Consider the following 18,754-nt stretch of genomic DNA (forward strand, 5'->3'; position numbering starts at 1 on the left):
CTGACCTGTGTGAAGCCTGGCGAAGACTCCATTCCCACCAGAAAGCTGTGCTCCACTCGGGACTCTCCAGCTGTGCAAGATTTTAACCAGCTTGGATGTTTGTGCTTCCACACAATGTGTCGGATGCATCCACAGGTGTGGTATGATTCTTACCTTGGTAGGTAAGTTTAAACCCCGGTCGGTTCTGCGAGTGGTCACTGTAGAAGTGGATGAGCGTCTCATGAGTGGTGCTCAGCAGGGCGCTGGGTAGGTCGGGGCCGCTGAACTGCCCGATCATCGGGCTGGTGTGGTAAGGGCCATTTTGAATTTCAAGGTAATCATGATTAGCTTCGGTAGAAAAATTCAGAAATTGAATATGTGCACCTATGAAAAAAATAGGCAACACTGGTAAATACTGGTATCAAAATTTTTATAATGCTTATCAACAGAGATTAAAATCACATTAGTTTCCTCCAACAATATCTCTCCAGGAGGCAGAGTGGAGGGACATGAACATTGTGAATTACAACAAGCCTTGGTTTGGTTTCACCTCTGTTGCCCACCAGCTGTGTGACCTTTGTTTGTGTCGTGAATGCTCCTAAGTCAATTTTTTGGTGAAATATGGACATTACTGGCACTGCATCACAGAGGCATGCAGCTCTTATTCTCAGAATGGTGACTTACATCCACGCACAATGGCACACAGTGGCAGGGATTCTTGTCCAGCTGCTATTTTAATCCTTAAAATCAGAAACATAAGTTTGTAATTGTCAGTTGATTTTCAACTTTATCAAGGAAGAAGCCAACACAGGTCTAACAAAATGCAACAAACTTTAGAAGTGGCTTTTAAGTGGATGCTCATACCATCTCACAAGAAAGCTGTTAGTTTGAAAACTGATTGTTTTGAATGTGTGGTGCCTGCAATGCCAATTACTGACGTTTGCAAGAAACCTGCTCTGGTAAACGCCACCCTGACTCTCACAACTGAATCCATTTTAACAAGAGGCCAAGGCTGTCCAAAGGACCCACGTTGCCGGCATAATATCTATCAGTGTACCAGATAAGCTACTATTGATAATTTAGAAGAGAATCAAAATAACTTAGAGCTATTTGCTGTGGTATTGTGGCATGTTTGAAAATTTGACTATTGTTCCTAAAATACTTCTTAACTCACTTGAAGGTTTATTCAGAATGCCAAAGATAGTAGTTTTTGTATAAATCAAGGCAATTAAGTTGGGTTTATAAAGCCTAAACTAAGAAAACCAACAGCTATTGTGGATCACTCTCTCAGCATGTGAGGAAAGCTTTATTTTGTGTTATTCTTCTCTTTATATATATATATATTCTTCTCTCTCTCTCTCTCTCTCTCTCTCTCTCTATATATATATATATATATATATATATATATATATATAAAGCTCTTTTTATCCATCTATCCATATATATAAAGATCTTTTCATCTATCAAGATATATATATATATATAGACTTTAGGAAATTAAAGATATTGTTATATTAAAGATCATGTTTGCAAAGATTACCTTACTTAAAAAGAAATGCTGAGAAAATGTAAAGCCATCATATCTACTTAGTATTGACGGAAAATATAGGTAACAAAAGTCTGAAATCAGTAAAAAGAAAAGAAAAGAATAAAAGCTCATGCAAAGAGTAATAGGGAAGAACAACCTAAAGCTACTCAATAAATTTTAAAATTCTCCAAGAAACACAGTTTTATCAATTATGGAGAAAACTTTGTTAGGAGGAACAAAAGCGTGAATAAGGCCTTTCTGGTTGGATACAGTGAAAGTCCATGACCACACTCGGGATTCAGTTTACCAAGGTGACCACTGTTATTACCGTTATTTCATAGGTGAGCAGAATAAGGTACAGGAAGGCTGGGTGTGATGCCCCAGGTAACACAGAGAGAGGCAGAGTGAGACGGACACCAACTCTGACGGACAGAGAACTTGTGTTCTCTGGTTTAACATGGAAACATGCTAGACAAAAGCTAAGCATCTCATGATGTTACAAATATTACAAATTTTTGGAGAAAATTATTTTGTATTAAAATTTTCATCCTAGTTTGATAGAGAAAATTGGAAGGAATTTCAGAATATTTTAGGAAAAGACTCAAAAAGTAAAAAGCAGAAGACAGACTTTCAGTGAAAGGTCTTTAACAAGACTACAAAACCTTGGTCATTTTTAGAATGAGCAACTCAGTTTCTGTCACACAGTCCAAGTGTATATACAACAACAGATGAGCAGGGAGGGGTGGAACAGGCCAGCCTGGGGCTGGCCTGACTGTTCTAAGGGCAGACACTGCCGGGGGCCAGCGTGAGGAGCTCCGCCCATGGCAAAGGTCACGAGGAAGGAGGCTTGGCATACGCAAATAAGTTTTTTGGTTATCAGAAAGAAAGGATCATAAAATCCCTAAGACCTTTTTATGTGAAGCACCTGATTTTGATAAAGGTCAGGACTGCTGACCCCCACGTGACTCTGTATTCATCCCTATGTGTAACAAAAGGTATATAAGCAAACCCAGAAATAAAGAAATCGGATCAGTTTCTGGAAAGACTGATTCCCCCCGCTCCTGTTTTTCTGGCTGAATTCCCATCTGGAGCATGGATGCTATTCCATGTAATCCAAGTTATTCAGCCTCTTTTTCGCCACTAATCTTCCTACTACACTATCCGTTCCTAATCTCTCTATATATCTGTAATTAAATATGTATTTTTCCAAGGATGCCGACTCCGTCCCCACCTTCGAATCACCCTGGATCCACCGGGGCTGGACCCCGGCAAGGCACCACAGATGACCGACATGCAACAAAGCTATTCATTTAAAACATTCCTGTAAATATGAAAAAATGCCAAGCATGTATCTGTTGGAGAGACCTCCATAAGCTAAATCACTTTCTTTATAAATCTCAGTAAATATGTTCAGTTGAAAGAAATTTGGAAGCAAAGAAAAAAGAAGGAGAGAGAGGGATTGAAAGAGACAGATAAAGAAAGAGAGAGAGAGGGAGAGGGAGAAAGTAAAGAAGAAGGAAGGCAGGCAGGAAGGAGAGAAGGCGGGACAAATGACTCCTAGCCCCTCCTTCTCACCTGTCACCTCTCTGCCACCTTCTGTGAGAGTTGAGCCACTTCCAGTCTGTAAGCCACAGGTCAGTTAGTATCTGATCTATTTCCTTACCTACTGTTGAACTAAAAACAGTTTGCTTTTATAGCCTGGCCTCAAATCTGACATTAAAAGAGGGTTGTTTTTCTTTTTTTGACTAGTTAATAAACTATACTAATGGATTTTAAAAAATACATATTTTTGGTGGCTGCATCAAGGCCTAGAACGCCTATGGTCCACAGAGTTTCATAAAAACCCATCACATTCTTCACGAGAGGAAGAACACAGAAGCTGACGTAAGAACAATAAAAAACGAATGATGAATTATTGAAATTTCTATTTTTCATCCCCAAACTACGAGATAGGATGTGAAACTAGGGCAAGATTAGAACACTTAAAATACTTATTCCATTTTTGGGTATAAAATCAAACGGCGGGGAAACGGCTTAAAACAGGCTCATTTCAGATGTGTATATGCAGATGTCAGATGAATTCATCCAGAGATGCATTTGAAATTCACAGAATGGCCTGGTCGAGAAAGAAATGAGAGACAGCAAGCAGATCAAGGGGCACAAAACCCATAAAAGATGGCCAATATCTCCAAAGCAAAGGAAATAGTAAAAGTGGCCTTTCACTGATTTGGAATTAATCTTGAAATGGAAATGGAATTATGAAAATTATAATTTTATGAAAAATTAGCATATTAAGCAGGATAAAGTATCCAGCCACATATCAAACCACCTAATATGTATCAGGAAAGAGAACTGAGCCCAGCTCTAATCTGGTTTAGAATGAAATTTTTAGCTACCTAATTTTCAGCGAATTGTGTCCAGTTTGACACCATGAAGCCAAAATGAAGGGATTAAAATTAGTGTAACCTAGTTATCCTTTTATTATCTCACAGAATACCAGAAATGTGTTATTGCAACAAGAAAACCCATCTGAATGTCCATCTAGGGTGAAATTTACACTGACTGTCATTACACATTGGAAATTAAGTGTCAGGAAAAGGCATCTGTAGAAAGGATTTTAAATCTGGACTTGACGAAACTTTGAATACATAAGCTGACCATAGCTTCAGAGTTAAACTCTTGTCTCTTAGTTGACAAGCCCTTGGATAGTAAGTGCTCTATTGTACATCTTCTGTGCATAATAAACATATAGCAAATGAGTGAATAGTTTCAGAATTCAGAGAGAATATTCTAAAGAGTCTTTTGTATCCTCCCTATGCTTCTAGATGGCCCAAAGCCATGGCCCATTTTGACCCCATGCTGTGTGACGTAAGTGCAAGGGTTTCAAATATAAAAGGTAAAGCAGAAAAAACAAACTTGATTTAATCTCTGTTAAATATGCTTTTAGAAACTTCCAAGAAAATAGACAGAAGTTCTGTGTTGACTGGGCTCATACTCAAAGCCACGCAAAACAGCAACCCAAATTTGTGGAAAGGAAAGAAAAAAACATTAGAGCATTTGGCCTAGTAACAAAGAGCAGCGAACAGTTAGGTAATGCCTTCTCCATGTCAGGCATTTGCTTCAGCACAGCTGTAGGAGAACAGTATTTTATGGTATTCCTTTTAAAGATAAGCGACAACAGTTCCAAAGCATGTCCTTAACTTGCAAATTCATACCAGCAGTCACTGACAGAACTAGGATTTCTACTCATCTACACTCAGAGCCCAAAGACATGAGGGACCACCATGTACCATGCCCGCCCCTCAGATGAAGTCCCGTGACTGCATGCTTGTAACAGAGCAGGGCCCTGTGGTCCTTTAGCTCCCATGTCCTCAGCCTGCCTTTTGTCTGTGGAAAAACTTTAGCCAATGAATAAGTTTAATCAGAGAACTGAGAAAATGTAGTAACAAAGGAAAACAGGCAAAGAGGCCAAATAATAATGATAATAATAATAATAATAATAATGTGTTCTCACTAACCGCAGTCAAGAACTTTTAGCTCTGTCTCATAGGCTACAAATAATAATCTGAGCCATGTCCTGTGAGCTGTCTTATAGATACTGAAACCTCCCCACCAGGTGGAGAGATTAACTACATGATGACCAGGCTGTAGTCATGACCTAAGCTGCCACAGTTCTGAGAACTGGCCTCAAGGACATGGGAATGAACCAACACTGAAACTGAAGATTGAAACTGTGCTTAAAATAATCAAGATGCTGCTGGTCAGACCACCGACGACCAACTTGAAGATGACCGTCAGAGCTGACTGTGCTGTTTCTCCATGTAGCTCCCTCCCTCAGCCTATGACAGCCCTTGTCCACTGACCATCATTGGCTGAGAGGGGAGTCAGCCTTTGGACAGATGTCCACCCTCCCCATTGGATGCCGGCATCAGAATCAAGCAAACTTTCCTTCTCACCAACCTGGCCTCTTTACTGACTTTAGAGTGGGGAGCAGCTGGAACCTTGCTTTTGGTAACATGCTCTCACTGAGGCTGGATGCAGAAAGCAGTTTTCAGGGGGGTGAGTAATTAGCAAGCAGAGACTTAGGTGGCCTTTCACGTGATACCAGAGCAACGGGTCATTTTGCATATATAATTAAGCTATTAGTCCATGGGTGTGGGAGAGAAGTAGGATTAATCAGAAGAATTATGTGACTGAGCTGGCTCCTGCTGAAAAAGTGTCAGACATCTAACAGGCAGTCCCATGCATATTTGGTTGCGTGAAAAGATCAAAAACACTGCAACAAACCTCCCAGTGATGAAAAACATCTAATCTGCTTTTTCTCAAGAAAAAGCACTGCTGTCTCATATTCTGGATAACTGTGTCTTTCAGGATGGCTGGGGGAATTGGAGACATCTGTACCGTAATTATTAGCAAAATAGCCATTAGTACCTAAGCAATTCAAACCCAGACTGACAATGCAGGAAACAGGAATGCACATACCTCTTTCCTGTTTTAAAATTTCATGTTTAGGAGTATATTTATAGATTACACAACTTGTCAGAAAAACCCAGTGTGGTACGTATATGTTCAGTTCAGTCACTCAGTCGTGTCTGACTCTGCGACGCCATGAACTGCAGCACGCCAGGTCTCCCTATCCATCACCAACTCCCGGAGTCCACCCAAACCCATGTCCATTGAGTCGATGATGCCATCCAACCATCTCATCCTCTGTCGTCCCCTTCTCTTCCTGCCCTCAATCTTTCCCAGCATCAGGGTCTTTTCCAATGAGTCCACCCTTTGCATCAGGTGGCCAAAGTATTGGAGTTTCAGCTTCAACATCAGTCCTTCCAATGAACACCCAGGACTGATCTTTAGGATAGACTGGTTGGATCTCCTTGCAGTCCAAGGGACTCTCAAGAGTCTTCTCCAACACCACAGTTCAAAAGCATCAATTCTTCGGTGCTCAGCTTTCTTTATAGTCCAACTCTCACATCCATACATGACCACAGGAAAAACCACAGCCTTGACTAGACGGACCTTTGTTGGCAAAGTAATGTCTCTGCTTTTTAATATGCTGTCTAGGTTGGTCACGGAGAAGGCTATGGCACCCCACTCCAGTACTCTTGCCTGGAGACTTCCATGGATGGAGGAGCCTGGTGGGCTGCAGTCTATGGGGTTGCGAAGAGTTGGACATGACGGAGCAACTTCCCTTTCACTTTTCACTTTCATGCATTGGAGAAGGAAATGGCAAGCCACTCCAGTGTTCTTGCCAAGAGAATCCAGGGACAGTGGAGCCTGGCGGGCTGCTGTCTATAGGGTCGCACAGAGTTGGATACAACTGATGCGACTTAGCAGCAGCAGGTTGGTCCTAACTTTCCTTCCAAAGAGTAAGTGTCTTTTAATTTCATGGCTGCAATCACCATCTGCAGTGATTTTGGCGCCCAGAAACATAAAGTCAGCCATTATTTCCACTGTTTCCCCATCTATTTGCCATGAAGTGATTGGACCAGATGCCATGATCTTAGTTTTCTGAATGTTGAGCTTTAAGCCAACTTTTTCACTCTCCTCTTTCACTTTCATCAAGAGGCTTTTTAGTTCCTCTTCACTTTCTGCCATAAGGGTGGTGTCATCTGCATATCTGAGGTTATTGATATTTCTCCTGGCAGTCTTGATTCCAGCTTGTGTTTCTTCCAGTCCAGCGTTTCTCATGATGTACTCTGCATATAAGTTAAATAAGCAAGGTGACAATATACAGCCTTGACATACTCCTTTTCCTATTTGGAATCAGTCTGTTGTTCCATGTCCAGTTCTAACTGTTGCTTCCTGACCTGCATACAGGTTTCTCAAGAGGCAGGTCAGCTGGTCTGGTATTCCCATCTCTTTCAGAATTTTCCACAGTTTATTGTGAAGGCTTAGGCACAGTCAATAAAGCAGAAATAGATGTTTTTCTGGATCTCTCTTGCTTTTTCAATGATCCAGCAGATGTTGGCAATTTGATCTCTGGTTCCTCTGTCTTTTCTAAATCCAGCTTGAAGATCTGGAAGTTCACGGTTCACATATTGCTGAAGCCTGGCTTGGAGAATTTTAAGCATTACTTTACTAGTGTGTGAGATGAGTGCAATTGTGCGGTAGTTTGAGCATTCTTTGTCATTGCCTTTCTTTGGGATTGGAATGAAAACTGACCTTTTCCAGTCCTGTGGCCACTGCTGAGTTTTCCATATTTGCTTGCATATTAAGTGCAGTGCTTTCATAGTGTCATCTTTCAGGATTTGAAATAGCTCAACTGGAATTCCATCACCTCCACTAGCTTTGTTCATAGTGATGCTTTCTAAGGCCCACCTGACTTCACATTCCAGGATGTCTGGCTCTAATCTGTAGAAAATTATTCTGTAGCATAACTGTATCTATTCTAAAAAGCTAGGGACAATCATACTATTTTGCATGTATTTAGGGTTTCAGGCATAAAGTTCCTTTTTGCTTATTCAAGATGCTTTCTCAAGCCTAGTGCTAGGCAATATTAAACATTTTAAAGACAATTTAAACCTTTCTTGAAATAAATGCTTTCTTAGGCTCACAGATCACGATCATGAAGTCAGAAGATCCCTGTTCTTTTTTCCCCTGAATTACTGTCTTGTGTCCTGGTTTCTCAGTGAGAGAACAGTGAAAAGAAGCATGCCGCCCAGCAGCCTTCTCACACCATGGAACATTGAAGCTGGGAAAGTAAGTTAATAAAATGTACATATCCATCCATGAGTAAACTGTTTCTAATGAGGTTTGAAAGGAAAGTGGGAATTATTTGAAATAACAATTTAAAAACCAGCTAGCATGTTGCTATTGTTATTTACAACATGCCAAGCCCTATACTAAATTGCTCGCCTGAGCAGTTTCAGTGAATTATCCGTAACCCTGTGTGCTTATTTCATTTTTAGGGATGCAGAAAGTGAGGTTCCTGGGGTTTCACTCAGTTCAGTAGCCTATACTATTATTTTCCTCGTAAGTTTGTGGCCCTCAAGATGCTGAGGCCCTGTCAGAAGCTCATGGGTCAACTGTAACTCCAATCCAGCCCCTGACATCTGACTCCAAACATGGAACTGACCCTGTCCAGATCTTGAGATACTCAGGGTAAGAAAACAGACCAGGCTTTGAGGATGGCTGAGCCAACATTGGTTAAAGTCAAAGGCCTCTGTTTGGTATAGCATGGGGCAGAATTACAGCCTCTCTGCCCAGAGAGTTCATTGTTTAAAAAATAAAATTTAAAAACCTGGAACAAATAGAGCACCTCCGTGACACCTGTGAACTGCACCCCCCTTCCTTATGCCCCCACATGCTGGGGCCCCTTCAGGGTCATGGAGCTGAATCTCACGTGTGCTCTCCCCAGTGGGGGCCCCTTTCCTTGCATGACCCTCCTTTACTCTGGTGTCCATATGCCCTCCCTATTAGCTGCTCTCAGCTGAGCAGGTAGACTCCCCCCAACCCCTTCCTCCTCCTGGCACAGACTCTTAAAGCAAGAGCTTTGAAAACTTAATTAAAATATATAACCTCCTTCCAGGGCAATGATTTCCACTTATGCTTCTGCTCACCCAGCATTCAGCTAACATTTATTTAGTGCATAAGTACTCAATTACTATGGACATTCTGGGACATTCCCCGAGTATCTAATCTGGCACCCTCATCACAGTGTGTACTTTTAGGATAATTGCAGGTGGGGAAAATCCAAGTTAATGAACTAAAATATAAGGAAATCATGTGGCAGATGAGGAAAGGCATGACAGAGAATTAAAATTTCACAAAGACTGCATTTCTGAAGCAGGCCAGAATGGGATTTTAGTGTATATAACAATTAAAATCATGAATTATTTAAGGTAGTTAACCTGGAAGTTCACAACTAAATGTGATTTTTATCATTTAGGTAATTTTCATAAACCTAAATCAATGTAAGGAATAATGACAAAAAGTTATAAGATAATACTAAAATGAATCATAACCCCAAAAACACTTTAATAATTATTTAAAAGAAACCACTACCATTATTGACTTCCAGTGATAGATTATTGAAGGTGGTATTATGAATAAAGAGGCTGGTGATTGAATTAGGGATGCTACATTTTTCACTTCATGTGACTATTGTATCATCATTCTGCCAATTTAAAAGACGTGTATGGCCAAATTGACTTTTCAAATCATTTTCTGTTCTCAAAGTTATTCTACCAATGCTTTATTTAAATCTGTTAGCCACATTCAATTAAAGACACAGTTAGGTCAACAGAATAAGGCTCGTTTTTTACTAAGTCTAATTCTTTCCTAGGAATATATTAAAAAGTTGAATCTTGAGGAATTAAAAAACGTCATCACTCACCATAGCCTATGGGCAGGGAGATCTTCCAGGTGCAGTCCAGGTTGTTGGGGTAGGTGCCGGGGAACCCGGGGCTCAAGACCACTCCCCCCATGCTGCTCAAGGTGCCCCCGCAGGTCGCTGTTAGAACGACAAGTGCAGTGAGTGCCCAGGAGCCATGGTTTTCTAGGACAATTCACTCCCCCCATCCCCATGTAAGTGTGCTGCCCAGAAGCAAGTCTTCAGAAATGGATTTGCCCCTAGCTTCAGCACATACATAAATGGGATGCCCTTTAGCTACTTCTGGGTCTAGTTCTCCCTGCTGAGCATTCACTGATTAAGAATAAAGGCAGGTCTCCTTCTGGTCCACAGAGGCTCTCAGTACAGCTTGGTCAAGCTTACACATTTTAGTCAGGATCCCATTGTCTTCCAGGTTCGGAGTGCTTGTACCGGTTACTACTTACTGATCATTAGCCATGTGCTTACCTATGGGCTGAGATAAACACAGTTCACTGCTTGATTCTCATCACAACCCTAAAGGGTGGGTATTATTATCATCCCACTTTACCGACAAGGAAACCAAGCATGAGATTAAGGAATTTGTCTAAGGGTACACACCCGGCAAACAGCACAACCAAAATTTTATTTCAGCTCTGTCTGGTTCTCGAATCCAAGTTTATTTGTTTGCTTTAAGATTTATTTTATTTATTTAATTTTTGATTGCACTGAGTCTTAGTTGTGGCATGTGGGCTTTCCCTAGCTGTAGCAAGGGGTGGGGGCTACTCTTCATTGCAGTGCATGGGCTTCTCATTGTGGTAGCTTCTCTTATTGCAAAGCACAGGCCCTAGGGTGTGCAGGCTTCAGCAGGTGCAGCTCTAGAGCGTGGGCTCAGGAGCTGTGGTGCACGGAATTAGTTGCCCTGCAGCCAGTGGGATCTTCCTGCAGCAGCAAATATACAAGCAACTTATGCAGCTCAATTCCAGAAAAATAAATGACCCAATCAAAAAATGGGCCAAAGAACTAAATAGACATTTCTTCAAAGAAGACATATGGATGGCTAACAAACACATGAAAAGATGCTCAACATCACTCATTATTAGAGAAATGCAAATCAAGACCACAATGAGGTACCATTCCACACCAGTCAGAATGGCTGCGATCCAAAAGTCTGCAAACAATAAATGCTGGAGAGGGTGTGGAGAAAAGGGAACCCTCTTACACTGTTGGTGGGAATGCAAACTAGTACAGCCACTACGGAGAACAGTGTGGAGATTCCTTAAAAAATTGCAAATAGAACTGCCTTATGACCCAGCAATCCTACTGCTAGATTCCAAGTTTTAACCTGGATATGCTACCTTCAGAATTCTTCCCAGCTTTGTAATGCAGCTAACTGAGACGACTTTTTCTGCAAGAAATCTCACACTGTGAATACGGGTGTGACTGTACATTCTCATCCCTGGACTTACTGTGGTTATGCACGTTTTACACTGTTAATGCTGAGGTTTGACAGTAAAGAAACATAACTGACTTTATAACTCATATGCCAAATAATATAGGTTGAAGCAGATGAAGTTCTAATACTTGGACTTGACCATTTCTGATCTATTAAAATGGTGATTTCTTGTATTTCAAACCAATCACGCAAATGATGTTGTTTCTTTCAAGGAAGCCACAGGAAAAGGCTCTACTCATATTCTAACAATGCTCTTACTAGGCAAAATAATTTCAGGAGGCTGATTTCAGAGACCTTCAAGATTTTTTTTTTTTTAATGACAGAGGTAGAAAGACTTTATCTGTTTTGGGTAAATTTGATATGAGGAAAAACTTAAACATCTTATAAAAAGTCTAATGAATATGGTAATTGTTCAAGCTAGGGAATCCTAGTCTGGTGTCAATGGTGTGCAAGATAAAAATGTTAAGTTTTTTAAAAAAATTTTAAATGTATGTTTGTGGGTGAGTGAAAAATTCCAGCAAAGTGATGAACATTAACTTTGTTTTTATCTAGAAAATAACTTGTCAGGTTAATTCTTTGGGGGAGACACCACGTGTTTGAGAATAAAGGCTCTGGCCTGCTTTTACCCACACGTCTGTGGGTGCTGTTGCAGACACTGGTGGGTCTGAGCAGCGAGCCTGCCTGCATTTGGCAGTGATGTTCCCTCAACCCCCCCCAGTACTCTTAGAACCTGCACTGAGGTTAAACATGCTGGTCCAAGCACAAACAACATCAATGATGGAAATACCAAAACAACTGTGAAATGTGTGACATTTTTGCCATTTTGATTTTGAGCATGGTTTTTCCAAAAAGAGAAAAAAGATTGGAAATTATAAAATATGAAAGCATCTGTGTATATCTTCACTGAGGACTGAGGCTGTCTTGCAGGAGCAGCCGACCCAGTGCCTGAATGATGGAGTTGACCGTCAAGAACCACACCTTTAAATCAGGACCATGACGTCTATCCCGGGAGAGAGAAAGGGCCTGATACGAGTGCAACTCCTGTAGGCACACAGTGACAACCTGATTCCTTGAGTCCTTAGTAACCATAGCATGTGATCGTGCCTTTGTTCATCTCAAAACACAAGAACCACTGGATGAGTGTACAAACACAACCCCCAAAGCCATGCATCAGTCCTTTTTTCCTTTGTGATATTTAAAAAACCCCATCAACGGGCTGCTCTTATTTTATATTCGTCTAGTGATACCATCATGTTCCTTCAGCTCTACCCTCAAGTTTCAGTCTCCTCCCCAGGTTCACTGTCCACCAGCAGTTGGTGGCCTGACTTCCAGTGTCCTGCTGGAGAAACTCCCTCTCTGCCAGACCCTTCCTTATTGTTAAATAGTGTATTCAAAGAGTTGCTGGTAAAATGCTATCGCTAAAGGACAAAGTGTTTATAAGTGAGCAAGGGATCTTGAGTTTTAACTGGTTTTATGTGTCTTATTTTATGTAGATTCCTTATTTTCTGGTGAGAATATATGGAATTTTTGTTCCAGGGTATAGGCCATGCCCTGTCTGAGGGACCCCATGGTACAGGGAATGCCAACTCAGTGTAGGGCCCTGACCAACAACTTGGCCATCCTGGGACTTGTCATGATGCTTAAAATAGTTAATGTCGGGTAGGCTCTGAGCTTCCCAGGTGGTGCTAGTGGTAAAGAACCCACTTGCCAATGCAGCAAGCACAAGGAGGAGGGCACAGCAACCCACAGTATTCTCTCCTGGGAAATCCCATGGACAGAGGAGGCTGCTAGGCTACGTCCATGGGGCTGCAAAGAGTCAGACATGACTTAATGACTAAACACCAACAACATATGAAACATGCAAAATAAAAAACAATTAATTTTATTTGGCTAATATAGGTAAGCTATTTGAATAAAATATCTCCTCACGTAATACAGAGTGCCAGCAATGGCACATCATTTGATTGAATATCCACTGTGAGTTGATTTCATTTCAAAGCTTAAAATATTTGAATCCCCAAGTCTAAAGGAAAGTTCTTCATTTAAAAATAAGTAGGGAGATGGATGTTCTATGCCTGAGTCCCAGTCCTGATGAGCCCCTCCACAAGAGCGGCTGCCTTTATATCAAATACTTTTTGATATGAAATACTGTCCTTCCAACTTCATACCACTTATTGGCACTTCTGAATTTTGTTTCTGGAGAAGTGATTTTCCTGAGGCTAATGGCATAAACAGAACCCTTCTCAGACTCTCAGACCAGATATGTTCATTCCTTCTCATGCATTGATCCGCTGGCTTCTGACATGCACGTGGTGTGTGTTCAGTGCCTGGAGCTAGCAATCTTGCATCTAATCCCCGTTGGTGATGCTGGGCACCCACATCCAGGGGGAGAAGATGTCCAATTTCAGTTACACCTCTACTGCATTATTAAGTTATCTTGTAACATATGTTTGAAGGGAATTTAAAAGTTCATCTTTGAAGCCCAAAAGGAGTTCAACAAGATCACCATTACATTATTGAGAATGTGCACAGCGACACAGGGACAGAAGGCGTGTCCGTACCAATGCAGAGGGGAGACGGGTAGTTCCAACGCCGCACGGTCCCCGGCATACAGGAGATGTGGGAACGGCCCTGCTCAAGAAAAGATGGAACAAAACTCACTAGCTGAACATGGAGTACTGAAGGCTTCAGTGTTTGCAAGAATATCTGCATTCTCTTTGGTTTTCCCTTTTGATTTGATTACAAATATAAAAAATATCAAACCCATGAAATCTATTCTACTAATGTGTATTAATGAATCTCATATTCGGAATCAAACTAGAAAAAAAAGTATCCATAATCACTGTACTTCTTGTCACTAAAATAAAAATCTTGTGCCTTTCAATGGTCTGTATTTCTGCCAAGATGCTTTCCTAATGCTTAACATGCTGAACTGAATTGACCAAAGTAAGTCTTTTTTAAAAAAAATTCATCAAATGTTATTCCTTTTGGTCAAATGATTAGGAAATATTAGGTGTTGAAGGGTGAAATGTTAGCGGTAAGTAATCTGCTTATGCAAAGTAATCTGCATAACTTTCATGGTTGCCTATGGTTCACAAACAACTCACACAATCTTTATGCTTCAGCAAAAAATTGGGTCATTCCGCCTTTGTTGGAGAAAAAGGCAGACTTAATAGTCATTTTATTATCAGCCTCACAAGCTGTCAAATTAATGCTTCTGCAATGAAATTAATCCTCATTGCTCAGGATCTCTTTAGCCTTTAAATATATGAAGTTTTCAACCTTCTAAAAATGTGTCCTGTTCTTCCTCTTTAAAAAATCAAACAGCAGTGGGTTAAATTCTCAGTGCGTTGGGTTAACATTTCTTTTACGATGAAAGAGAAGGTGGTGAATGGGCATCTCTGTGTACAGACTATTCGTGTTTACTTTCTCCTCACTGTGACTTGATGGGCTTAGTGACACCTGTGCTAACCTTGTGAATTTCCATTTGCCAAACAGAATTGGCACAGAGGCAGACGACAAACATATCTTTAACTCATGTTAAATAATCCCAGCCATGTTGGGAACGCATCAAACAAGAATTTGCACTAAGGCTGTTATCAATGAGAAACCGATTCCCCAAGCTTAGGAAGATTTCACACTCGATTTGTCTGCCACAGAACTCATTGTACTCCTATTTCCTAACATTCTTAAAAGTTGCTACAGTACCGGAAGAGCACATTTATACTTAAAGAAGACACTCAGGACAATGCTCTTCCTGCCAAATTTCATGCTCTGTGTCTTCTCATTCTCTGATCTTACATTATCTTTAACAAATTTATTCCAGAATTTTGGACAAACATAATGTATAAAAGCCTTTTGAGACATTTATGGAAGACTACCAATAAAATAGTTATATATTACCAACCTAGGGCACATTCTGTTATTGATTTCAACGAAGATATTTCATATTAGTGATTCCAGCTAAAATGTTTATACTGGATCCAAAACAAGACAGGAATTTGTGTATTTATTTATTAGCCTAAATGGGAATTTTCTTTTTGTCATCTTTTAAAAGAAAAGCGAAACAGGTTTAGAGAAAAGGAAATCACTAATCCTGCAGATATCCAGGATTGATATTTGATGCATCCCGTCTCTGCAGTTTTAGCCTGAATCACACTAGGCAGATGCATTTATAGATATTTGTACATAAATCATACAAGGAACAGTGCTTTTCATGAATACTGTAATTTATGCACACTGCCAGTCCAAATATACTAGTGTGTTAGCAAAATTCCCAATTGTTAGCAATTTTTTGAAAAGTCTGGAATCCTTTTTAACTCATGTGAGTGAGAGAAAGTCACAGCTTGTAGACTCAATGCTTGACGCTGTTATGAAGGGAAAGGAAAAAATCTTAGTTTGCATTTGAAAACCTGAGCCAAGTGGCCTGCCTGGGCTCCACAGACATGTGCCTGCAAGCCTTTATCTTTAAGTAGCACATTAAACAATTCATTATAAGAAATGTCTTTACTAAATAACCCTTTCTAGTTTCTTCTCTGAGGGCTGGAGAAGTCTTCCTCATAAAAGGATGCTGGCAGTAATTGCAAAGTGTCATCATAAAAGTGTAGAAAGAAGGTGAACACAAGTAAGGAAGACCAAGTGACAGCCCGTGGGATCTGGAGAAATGGAGGCAACATGGTATTTACACGGTTTACGTAAATTTATGAAGGGAAAAAAAAAAAACAAAACCAACAACCAACCAAAGGCATATTAATAAAAAGGCTTGTCCCTATAGAGTGAGGTGTTCCTCTAAATGAAACCCTTGGGCTGTGACTCATATTTCTTTTTATTGTAACACATGAAATGGGAAATTACTATCTTAAACAATCAGTTACCACTGCCTTCACGTGCTTGGTTACAAACTTGCTTCCATGGCAGGCCTTTCAGCAAAGCTTTTTCAGTAACTGTCCTACTTTTCAAGTGTCTGCCCACCTTTCTCCAGAGCCAAAGTATTACTATAATACCCACCAAGATCTATACAGGCAGGTGGTAGGCTGTTTTGGTGAAGGTGTCTATGTATCTTGATATTTACTTAAAATAATAGCAATGCTGGCTTTCATTTACTGAAGTATCAGGCATTTTGCTGATATTTTCTCAGACTGAGAACCCGGGCTGACTTCTGCACATGGCCCCTGTGGATCTGCCGGCTCCTCTGCCGCTGATTCCCCCCGGGGCCTGGCTCATTTCCCCCTCCCCATCAAAGATGAGCCCCCAGTGTCTGCATCATGAGGCAGGTTTGTACATGAAGCACTCAACAGGCAGGCCATCGGCTTCCCGCGACTGCCGTTGCTGCTCTGACTTGTCTCCGTTCTGCAAAAGATTTACTCCAGCACACACGCAGAAATGGAATCACATACTACACTGTCATTTCACTGCTGTGTCACTGAGACTTCTTTCTGATGATTACCCAGGCTTTATTTAAGTCGGTTACAGAATATGACTAAAAATAATGCTCTTGAAATACTATCAGCTTCAGTGTTATAATAAGCAAACAGCAGAAAGTACTCTTTTACTTGAATTAACTGAAACACAGAAACATAAGTAGGCTTAAATGTTTCTATTGGACTTTGGAAAAAATATACTTGTTTCAACTGCAGTGTCCACTGTTGGTAAGAATTATACGTGAATTATGCTAAAGGACAGAGATAAACTATATGGGGAATATAGTATTTGTGGTTAACTCAGAAAAATAAATAACTGGAAAATGACTAATGTTGCTATACACTGATTTATAAAATATTTATTAAAACTTCAATATAAAAAACTTTTAATAGAAAAACCAATAAAAGATTATTAGAAATCTGCTTAATGTTTCTCAAAAATTGTTTCAGTCTATCATTTGAGCCCCATATTTACCTGACACACAAATGGACCCTTGATGATTTACTGAACTAAATCATAAGAACAGCTTGCAACGTAGGACCAGCACAAGACTCAGAGTCGGTCCAGTAATTGGGTTGCTGGGATGGTACTATTAACTAGGCTGTGTCATACTTTGTCTCTTAGAATTTTATCTGTATAGTTACTGGGAGACTGCACGTTTCATTCTGAAATAAAATTATTATGTAAAGAATATACTCAAACTTGAAAGGATCTTTTATCATTCAGAAGCTATTTCCACATCATCATTGAATTTATCTGTATGCACAGTTAATTCAAGAGCTCTGATTCACAAACTGAGTGAGAAACTAAGTTAGGTCTCTGTGTGCACATCTTGGGCTTTATCTTAAGGGAGCTGGCGGAGGGTCACCATGCTGAATCCATTATTAAGAACTTCAACAACCAAATGAAATACCTGCAGTGTGTACCCAGGCTCGCACTGGAAGGACAGCACATCATTCACCATGTATCGGTCTCCAGTTTTGATGCTGTTACTGGGAAGGGCTGGCTCTTGGCAAGCCGCGAGACCCACGGCTATGAAAATGCAAGACACATACTTAGAAGCCATGTAGAATAAACAGTGTTCTCATTATTCAAATAGCAAAACAGTGTTTCTCTGTTGCTCTTCTCCTGTAGAAATGAACAAAGATGTTAACTTTCTCTTGTTTATCAAGAAAACTTTAACTTCCAATCAGCTATGAGCTAAATCGTAAATATTGCTTTCATTTTTATCATGTATTGAATCTAGCATTTCTTGAAAGAATAAATTTCTTTCCTCCCACATTTAGCATAAAACACACCAGTTCTAATGTATACACATTTTAAAAGATCTTTAAAGAAACTGCTTCCTAGATGCAAACACCTATGATATGGCTCCTTTGCTTTTTGTTTTTCAAGCATATTTAGCAGTATTTTTGAAAAACTTTAACTGTGAATCTTGGAATTCTATCCTTCGGGAAAAATATGAGAACAAATATTTTATATTCAGTCTATCTCTCATTTAAAGAAAACAACAACTTAGTATGTTTTAATTGCATCATAAAATATTGGAATTCAGCTTAGAATATCAGACAAATTAACTCTAAGGAACATTTAACATTGATGCTTGCTGGAATCAAGATTGCCAGGAGAAATATCAGTAACCTCAGATATGCAGAGGACCCAACCCTTATGTCAGAAAGTGAGGAAGAACTAAAGAGTCTCTTGATGAAAGTGAAAGAGAAGAGTGAAAAAGGTGTTTAAAAACTCAACGTTCAAAATAAAAGGAATCCAGATTGGAAAAGAAGTAAAACTCTCACTGTTTGCAGATGGCATGATCCTCTACATAGAAAACCCTAAAGATGCCAAAAAATTATTAGCACTAATCAATGAATATAGCAGAGTCTCAGGATACAAAATTAGCACACAGAAACCCCTTGCATTCCTATACACTAACAATGAGAAAACAGAAGGATAAATTAGGAAAACAATTCCATTCACCATTGAGATGAAAAGAATAAAGCACTTAGGAATAAATCTACCTAAAGAAACAAAAGACCTATATATATAAAACTATAAAACA

At 40.0% G+C, this 18,754-nt stretch overlaps 1 protein-coding gene across 1 annotated transcript in view; it reads right to left on the reverse strand.

Moving 5' to 3' along the window:
- The window catches only part of CSMD1 (CUB and Sushi multiple domains 1), a 2,061,903-nt gene that overhangs the window by 189,241 nt on the left and 1,853,908 nt on the right, over positions 1–18,754 (reverse strand). The window contains exons 38-41 of the mRNA XM_069573063.1: positions 17,609–17,727; positions 13,836–13,905; positions 9,846–9,962; positions 154–363 (exon numbers count right to left, since the gene is read on the reverse strand). Of these exons, the coding sequence (XP_069429164.1) occupies positions 154–363; positions 9,846–9,962; positions 13,836–13,905; positions 17,609–17,727 (516 nt within the window). The remainder of the gene's footprint in view (positions 1–153; positions 364–9,845; positions 9,963–13,835; positions 13,906–17,608; positions 17,728–18,754) is intronic.

The sequence above is a fragment of the Ovis canadensis genome, chromosome 26, assembly GCF_042477335.2.
Source record: "Ovis canadensis isolate MfBH-ARS-UI-01 breed Bighorn chromosome 26, ARS-UI_OviCan_v2, whole genome shotgun sequence".
Taxonomy (NCBI): domain Eukaryota; kingdom Metazoa; phylum Chordata; class Mammalia; order Artiodactyla; family Bovidae; genus Ovis; species Ovis canadensis.